Source organism: Rhagoletis zephyria, unplaced genomic scaffold, assembly GCF_001687245.7.
Source record: "Rhagoletis zephyria isolate East Lansing unplaced genomic scaffold, Rhagoletis_zephyria_1.1 Rzeph_scaffold_11091, whole genome shotgun sequence".
Taxonomy (NCBI): domain Eukaryota; kingdom Metazoa; phylum Arthropoda; class Insecta; order Diptera; family Tephritidae; genus Rhagoletis; species Rhagoletis zephyria.
Window position 1 is genome coordinate 1 of NW_016168168.1, and position 9,468 is coordinate 9,468.

The following is a 9,468-nucleotide window of genomic DNA, read 5'->3' on the forward strand; positions in this document are numbered from 1 at the left end:
TTGATTGTTGGCTGGTGTTGGCTAATTTTGTTATCGAACACAACTATTATGTCTATATGTGCATTAGGGTGGTAAAAAAAGTAAAGTCGAAATTTTAATGCTCTCACCCACTGAATTGTTCTATACCAGAAAAACATATCACTCGTTTTTATTATGAAATCAAAAAATATTTAGAGGACGCTCAATGTCCTTAAAGTTTTCCAAGTACAATTTTATATGAAAAAAAAAACAATTGTTCGCATAAGTGGTATATAATTCTTGAAAAACAATATTTCTTAGTTTGTCTTCAGAAAACTTCCATTTATAACACCCAATTCTTTATTTAACCATTTTTCAATAATAACAATTTTTTATGGGCCCCCCTCCATTGTATTTCTCTGGGTTTTTTGGGATCTATAAAAAATAGTTACCCAAGCAACATTTAGATTAGAGAAATATTAGAAAACGATTCGAAATCTAATATTTTTCTAAGAGGAAGGTAAGAAGAAGACTAGAAAAACTGTCAATTATTATAGCGTTCTCTACATAAAGAACATAGTTCTCAATATCGAGAAAGAGGTTAGGTATCTAATCGTATTCTAACGTTGAATTCTAATTGGTTTCCAATGTCTAATGTTTTTATAATCATCCTCTAATCGCATTATAACATAGTTCTTTAAATTGATTTTAGATTCGAGAACTACATTACAATTCTAGTGTAAAATCAAAACACTTCCAGTGGGCGTTAATGGACGAAAATTTAAATGATAAATTTGGGAATTAATTAATGCTGAATGTCCACTACGCATTGAAATTACAAAAATTACAAAAAATTGTCAACCGTTAAACAAGTTACATAGGAAATACATATACATAAATATATATATATATATTTTTTTGTGAATAAGGTTGATTTTAAAGAATTCTCTACCATGTGCTTTTCCCCACAAAAAAAATACATCGAAAACTTTGAGCGCTTTGAGCGACATTTAAATTTTTTTTAATTTCAAAATAAAAAAATAGGGGTATACTTTTTTTCGGTATAAAACAATCCTTCGGGGTGAGAGCATTACAATTCTGACGTTACTGTTTTTGGACCACCTTAATATACATACTTTAAACGCAGTTATGTTCTAATGACATACGTATGTATATAATGAAATGCTTTATGTGTATAAATACGTTCTTTCAGTGAAAATGTTTTTTTGATCTCAACTTTATTATGGTTTATGCAATTCCATTTTTGTATGTATTACAAGAGAGCATCAACTAAGTCTTCCTCTGTAATTGAATGAGTATACAAATGTAAAAATGATTTGAAAGAGGTAGAGTTCGACTATACCTTTTGAAGGAAGAGTTTTTTTTTTTGCTCAGGGTCCTCATTTGGGGCCAGCAATTATAGCTGCCCTAACTTGGTGTGTAATAATTTTTACATACAAACCCAATGCGGGAAGGAATTATCTTAACGCGTAAATACTTCGTAAGCACATAAACCTCGTGAACTCATTTAATTTTGCATGAACAACCGGTTTATTTACGAGGTTTACGTGGTTACGAGGCATTTACGCGTTTAAATGAATGCCCATAATATAACTACAAACGCACAACAAATGTAGCATACTCGTAAGAACTTTGCTGATGTGCGCAAACTCACTTTTCGNCTAGTAAATATGGCAGAGTAGCTTTTCGCATAAACTACTACTAAAAATACGCCTAATAAATATCCGACCTGGCGTCGCACAGTGGTTAATAAATGGGATTTAATGTTCATAATTCACCGGAGCCTTCATTTCTCAACCAATTTGATATTTTTTTTTTTGTTAGTGAAAGCTAATAAAATTTGCAAGAGACTAGTTGAAAAAATTATTAAAAATCAATGCGAACTATTAGCAACTTGCAACTTGCGCTTTATTATACTAAAATTTAATGATATATAAAACTGCATACCCAAAATTTGTATAGAAACGAAAAACAAAAAAAAAATATTTTTGGTGAACATTATAACTTTTCAAATTATTACTTTTAATTTTTTTTTCATTTTGGGAGAACCCTAAAATTGTCTTTAACTAGTTTTTATTATGTATCTTTGTTTGACTGGAACAGGAGAATCGATCTTCTTCAAAATTGGCACTTTTTTTGCACTTTGCACTAAAAATTTTAATATAAAAAAATTAAAAATTAAAAATTGGGCTGAACTAGTTCTTGAAAATTTTATTAGCTTTCATTTAAAAAAAAAATAATTAATCAAAATTAATTGCGTTTTGAACAACTAATACGCGTTTCCTTATCGTCTTGACAACATTGCCTAATGTAAACGAGTCGTAAGTGAATCTCGTGATGACGTGTTGTCGATAATCGATAAATTAATTTTTAGTGTTAGTATCATCAGTGAACTGTAATTTTTGATTTTCTTTCCTCAAAGTTTTAGATATTGTGATTTTAAAGATATTCCAGTACTAAATTTGCACAGGAACGCAATAAATTATAAATTAATAACGGTTAAACGTTATTTTTGTTGTAATAAAAGAAGAAATCGATTAACCAATCAGGTGATAAATAGTCTAATCGAAAAACACCACACCCCTAATTGTGCAAGAAAGTCATCACTTCGATAATCACTTCACTTTTAGTGTGTTTTCACTTCGCTCGAAAATTAGCAAACGACAGCGCTGATATAAATACATACATATCGCACAAATTCTTCAAAAGTGACACAACTCGTCAGAAACTGTGAAAAACTATTTCCTAGCACATGCTAATCATATTGGCAAGGCAGACTTTACTTTAGGTATTCTCAACAAATTATAACAACAATTTGCTGCAGCTTTTGCTTAAAGGTAAATAAAAGCTCTGTGTACAGTTTTAGTGCATTATTTAAAAAAATCCAAATTTTGAGTTGTGTCACTTTTGAAGATCGTGTGCGATATGTACACATATAAATGTATGTAAGTAGAAAATTACCTTCTTCGTCGTTTACGCTCATGTATATTGTCAGCGGGTTGTTCATCGTAGACTAAAGTGGGCGGAGAAACTACAGCCTTCTTTTTGCCAAAATGTACTTGCTTTTCTTCGGCGGAATTATCCTGTTGATAGATAGATGGTTTAAACTATTAGTACAAAAGAGAGTTTGTTGCTAAATAGCTTCTTACTAAAATAATATAAAATAATATGTATGTATGTGATAGTATAGAGATATAAGGGAAAATATTGCATGAGCCTTAAATTGAAGTAACTAGAGTTCTTAATCGACTGCACCTATCTCTCTGAATCACTTGATTATTCTGCTCGAAAAATAAGCGCATATGTATTTTTTTTATTTGTCGATATCATCAAAATTACGTTTTTCACGCACTTTTGAAAAATTACTCAAAAATTTTCAATTCTCTCAAATCAAAATTTTTTGTATTATAATTCGAATTTTAATTGGTATTTGAAAATAATTATATATCGTCGATGTTTTTGCAAAACCGCCCATCAACCAATTGCAAATATGGCTGATGTTCCGTCGATCGGCCGCTATTAAATTTTGGTTTACAAAAAAGTAAAGATGTCTTTGCGCTTTTCATAAAAAATTAAAAAATTAAATTTTTTCAAAAAGGCTATCTTTTTTGGCAAATTTTTATTTTTTTTAATAGCTTGCCTCAATACGTATATTTTGATTTATTTGGCATTTAGGTTATTTTTGTGTTTTAAGAGATTTAAAAGAAATTAAAAAAATATATTTTTAGCCCAGTCAAGTTAGCTCAATAAAGCTTTTTTACATTTCATTTACAATGGCATGCCAAGCATTGGTACCAAATTTGAGCTCAATGCGAGTTATTGTAAGCTTACCCTTATTTAATGAGCTAACTTGACTAGGCTAAAAATATATATTTTTAATTTTTTTTAAATCTCTTAAAAAACAAAAATAACCTAAATGCCAAATATATCAAAATATAGGAATTGAGGTAAGCTATCCTTAAAAAATGTAGCCAAAGAAAAGGCCTTTCTGAAAAAATTGGTTTTAAATTTTTTATGAAAAGTGCCATTACATCTTTATTTATTTTTTTGTAAAAAAAGTTTTAAAGCGGCCGATCGAAGGAACATCAGCGATAGCATCGAATATATACACAATTATTTTCAAACACCAATTAAAATTGCATTTTTCAAAAGTGCCTGAAACACATAATTTTGATGTCTAAGTAGAATAATATACTAAAATTTCTAGTGATTTGGAGAGATACACTGAGGAAAAAATGTCGGCCTAAAAATAAGAATAAACTAACTCGATTTAAGTATATGGAATCTAAATATTTTATTCTTTAAATAAGAATTTCGTACTCAAATCAAATGTGATGCTTTTTTATTATGACTACGAGTATTTAATTTTAAGGAACATTATAAAGGAAAAGGTTGGGTTAGTTATCACAACCGTTCACATTTCGACATAGAATGTTTGATGTATGCATATGAACAATATTTCCACAAAGAGACGCATGAAAAAATTAATGATATATGCTTAATTTTTTAAGTTTGCATGATCTTAATTACGGTATTTGGTACTCAAAAATATCACACTTAATATCAGATTTTTGTAATCTATTTTAGTATTTTCAATCTTAGTCTGATTTTAAGTTCGGAAATGCTAGGATCGAGTACGAAAAACCTTGATTCCTTCTCTAAGTGTAGGTGCAGTCGCCTTGCATGATTTGAGATGGAATTGGTCATGTATTTGAGTGTAGGCAATAAGTTATCTACGTAGCAAATTTCATGCAAATCGGACCTACCTGAAACAACAATAAATTTTAAATTTAGTTTTAAAATTTCATTAAAATCAATTGAGTAGTTTTTAAGTGAAATCGGCAATAGTTTTATTATATCTGTATGTATGTATACAGATCAGGGATGTTGCGAATATTTGCATTCACATTCGGTATGCGAATTATACGAATGTTTTGGGAATGCGAAAGTGTAAATGGGCAGAGAATCCACTATTATATTGTTGAAATGGCTCTAAGTCTGTCTAACCAAATTCTAATCTAATTTCAATTTTTTTTTTTAATTTCTATAATCAAATTTATTAGTATCTAATTAGTAATTAAGAGTCAAAAATTTATATATTTTTTATTACGAAAAGAAGCATTTCCGAATTACCGGTCAAGAACCCGTTTTTATTTTCAACCTAAATGCTACCTGATGCACTAAACACTATTTTTGAGTTCACTGGGGAAGATGGTTCGCAGAGATACTTCATTGCCAGTTAAAAACAAAAGGAAATTATTTGCGACTATATCCTCCTAAAAGTCCATTACTGAAATTCTGTGCACTTACCGAATGATCGCCGTGTCCCGCGCGCTCGGATACTAATGGATAGTCTTCGGGTATGTCATCATAATTTTGCGGATTGACGGGGTCAGTTGTGCTTTCATATTCAGAATCCTCTTCAATATTCAGTTCACTTTTACGATGCACTGTAATGATAATGGGCAAGTCCAGGTGATTTTTACTACCATCAAAGAATTACATTCATAAGAAATATTGTAGCAAATTTGTATTTAATTATTTTTATGCTTAACTTGCTTTCGAACAAAATCTATTTGCCATGTGTTGTCTTTTACAATTTCTAACATAACGTCGCCTGGGTAAAAGATTGTCGTATGTTACACACGTACGTATGACGCTTACGACAATCTTTTACCGAGGCGACGATAAGTACATATTTGAATTAGTTTTTGCTCTTTATTTGTTTTTGACGTTTGGAAATAGTTTCTGACTTTTTGAGGACGTATTTATTACGTACGTACGTACGTATTTAGTTTTTGTCTTTGGAACTTGTATTTCATCCACAAACTGCGGTTTTACGTTAAATTTGAGTCAAAATCACGACAAAAGTATCTAATTAAATTGTATACGAAAATAAACATTAATCTCAGACAATCTCAATTACCATTACTCTGCTTGTACGAACCAATCGGCTGATTCGCGTCCTGAAATGTCGTTACATCGAACTTTTCCTTGTGCGCACTTGGACCGGCGAAAACTTTTTCCATTTCCGAATCCAAGTAAACCTCGTTTGGATCCTCATTCCCGGTGGACTGCAAATACAAAAATAATAATAATTAATATGAAGTTATGTATGCATGTATGCAAGTATGAATATTTCTTATACTTAGTTTACGCATTAAAAATAGTAACATTATTCAATTACATACATATGTATGTATGGACAAATATAACTGCCGCAAACGTACTGGACGCTTCTACCAATGGACTGCAAATAGCGGCCGTGTGTCACAACCTACACGACAAGACAGAACAACAGGCCCAGTCAAGCAAAATATGAATAGAATCGGACATTGGCTATCGTTTAGCGGTGACGTTCATCATCAAAATGCATCACATGCGGATGAAGCTGCGTTTTCCAACCGCACGTTGCATCAACAATAAAATGTGGTGGTAGCGTATGCATGTGTGTCGACACCATTGCATGAAGCCGCAAATTTCAATAGAATAGCAATAGCGTTAACTTGCTTGAGTGCAATATTATTAGTTTATTTCAATTGAGTGAATGGCACATGGAACGCATACAAGTCACATGACTTCTATTTATTATTTAACTGTTGGACTGTCTGGCATTTTGCTCACTCCTCTGACTATTTGTTTACATTCGCTTAAATCTATTCGAAGGTGAAGAGCTCTGCAGTTTGTAGTTCTAAATGGTGGCACGCTACATAAAAAATGCCATAAATTTGTTTTTATAAAAATAATAAACACACATACATACATATACAGTTCGTTGTCGAATATGTATAACGAAACTTATGTTGCCCGCCGAATTCGTAAAATCGAAAAATTCATTAAATCGAGTATTTTTATACCTACCAAATTTAATTAGCAAGGTGTCAAAATTGTGGAAATTTTATTACGGTTAAATACCTACATATACAGTAAAAATGTTTTTTTTTATCGGAAAACCCTAGAAATGGGCGTGACAATTTTAGGACCAAAGTTAAAAATTTTAGATTTTATTGTGGATTTGGGCAGAATATCTAGTCTCTAACAGTGTTTGTTCCGCAACTTTTTTTTTTGTAAGAAATAAAATTTTGTTTGGAAGTTATTGCAAATGGTATTCTAAAATTATTTTTAACAAGCTACAGAATCGAGCGTTTGTCTACCGTATTAGCTTAGTAATGCTGAAGATGGGAGCGTTAAACCGAAACGATATTTTAAAAATTGACCATATACTATAAATACTAGCGTTCCAAATATCCGTATTTGCCGACGTTCCATATTTTGATTAAATTTGAATGTTCCGCCGGACAAGATTTTTTCCGAATTTTCGACAATTTCATTTCCTTTCAACTTGTAAACTTCTAGTCAACATGGTCATGTTTTAACGCGGCTATGTGAGTAGCTCATTAGCAAGCATTATTTCATGCAACTCAGTAAGAGAAATTTAGCTAAAAATTACCATTGATTTTTTAGAATATTTTATTTGTTGGGGTTGTTGCGAATTTTCTTTCATATAACGCATGCACAAAACTGACTTTTAAATAAAAAAATCGCAACACGCACCACAAAAAAACAAAAAAATCCATAATAACTTTTAGCGACTTAAACTTGCACTTGCAGTATACTAAAATTGAATGGGTATAAAACCACATACTCGAAATCTTTATAGGAAATCTAATTAACAAAACCGATTTTTTTTTAGTTTAATTAGTTTTTGTGAATTTTGTGGATTTATATGTGGTTTGTAGATCATCGACCCATATTTAAATAAAATTATTACAAGAATAAATAAAGATAAGTTTCAACAGGTAATTTTTAATTTTGCTGCTATTAATTTGACCGCAACTGTATCTCTTACTTTGTTTTACTCGTATTGTCAATTATATGTTACGTACATTCATATTTTTGTATAAATTAAAAAGTGTTTCATTAATTAAGCGAAATTTATCATAAGCTTTTCTAATCTTAACATTGTTTCATTGAAATAGCCTTTGCAAATCTTACCTTTTCACGCATCTATTTTTATAAATCCCGTATTTTTGGGACAAATTATGCGTTTGTCCCGTATGGCTGGAAAAAAAATCTGGCAACACTAATACATACATACATTTTAGAGCAGAGCCGGAATACTTCTTAAGCGCGGACACACGATTTATACATTTATACATTTGTACAGATTTTTACGTTTTTAAATTTAGAGAGTGGGTTGTTTGGAATTTGTTCTTTTGAGTGAACTCTTTTCGATAAAAATTTTAGACACACCACTCTGTGACTGCCAATGGTACAAATCGTGTGATACAGTTTAAGTAAGTTTTGAGGACCGCATTTTTATAGCGTAATTCCTGACTAATTTAACGTAATTACAAATGGTTTTAAAATAAAGTCATCTTTTGGGGTCGGAAGCGCGCACCGAAAGTGCCCAAAAATGAAAATTTGTTTGATGAATATTTTTTATTTTGCTCCATATTACCCAAGAGTTTGCTATTTTGCTTAGACTATGCGGCTTTAAACCTTGTACTAAGCGTTTGGAAAATGTTTTTCATTAGCGCAAGAAGAATCTTGATATTAGAGTGGATGTACTTTATGCAGTACTTTCGAAATATTTATGTACATATTATAATTTTTTTTAAGATTTTCGTAGGAAAATATCCTTATTCGTTGAAAAAAACATGAATTTTTAATGATTGCAAAAAACTTTTTTCCTTTGTATTTTGGACCACCCTAATGCACATATATACATACATGTGGTCTATCTTATGAGTATTTCCGTGCAAGAATTTTTTCTTAATTTTGAATGGCGCACAGTGGCCAAAAATCAAAATCAAATTAGGCCAAGTTGAAACTGGGGGGACCAATGAAAACCTTAGTACTAAAAAATGGTTAAGAAAACCATTGAATATTATTATTGCAACTCTCATGAAGAGAAACAGAGTTTTCCGATGGTAAGTTATTGATTTACAAGAATTCTGTGCCATTTCTATGAAAAGTTCTTTTTTCCCCATATAAAATACCTGGAAAGCTTTAACCCCTTTGAGCGACTTCCAAATATTTTTTATTTCAAAATCACAAAATAGGGGTATATTTTTTGATATGGAAATTCCGACTTTAGTTTTATTGGACCACCATAGCGTACGAATGGAAAGGCTTGATACCAGGGGCTGCCGTTGATCAAATATCTTTTTTTGGCACAAATGTTAGATACGTGGTTTTGCAGAGTGACGGTATGCGATTTTTTACTTTAAACGGTGATGTGCATTTTTCAGAATGTTTGACTTACTACAATTATTCACATACATACATATGTACATATTTAAATAAAAACATTAATAATGCATGCATATCGTTCTTAATGTAGAAAGGCCTTGTGTACTTCGTCGCTGAAACGCAAAAGGGCCGTAACTAACAAAAATTTTTTTATTCTTAAAACCACTGGGGACTTATAATTCGTTGAAATGTATAATATCAATCAAAATGTGGTTTTAAATTTTTAGTTAGCTA

General features: G+C 31.0%; 1 protein-coding gene across 1 annotated transcript; it reads right to left on the minus strand.

Moving 5' to 3' along the window:
- Positions 1 to 2,940: 2,940 nt before the first annotated feature.
- On the minus strand, positions 2,941 to 7,986 carry LOC108376848 (uncharacterized; the record flags this gene model as incomplete). Its single annotated transcript, XM_017633096.1, has 4 exons — positions 7,975 to 7,986; positions 5,906 to 6,053; positions 5,290 to 5,429; positions 2,941 to 3,062 (listed from the first exon to the last, which is right to left on the minus strand). Coding segments are annotated over exons 1-4 (422 nt in total), but the record flags the coding sequence as incomplete, so codon positions are not given.
- Positions 7,987 to 9,468: the final 1,482 nt, after the last annotated feature.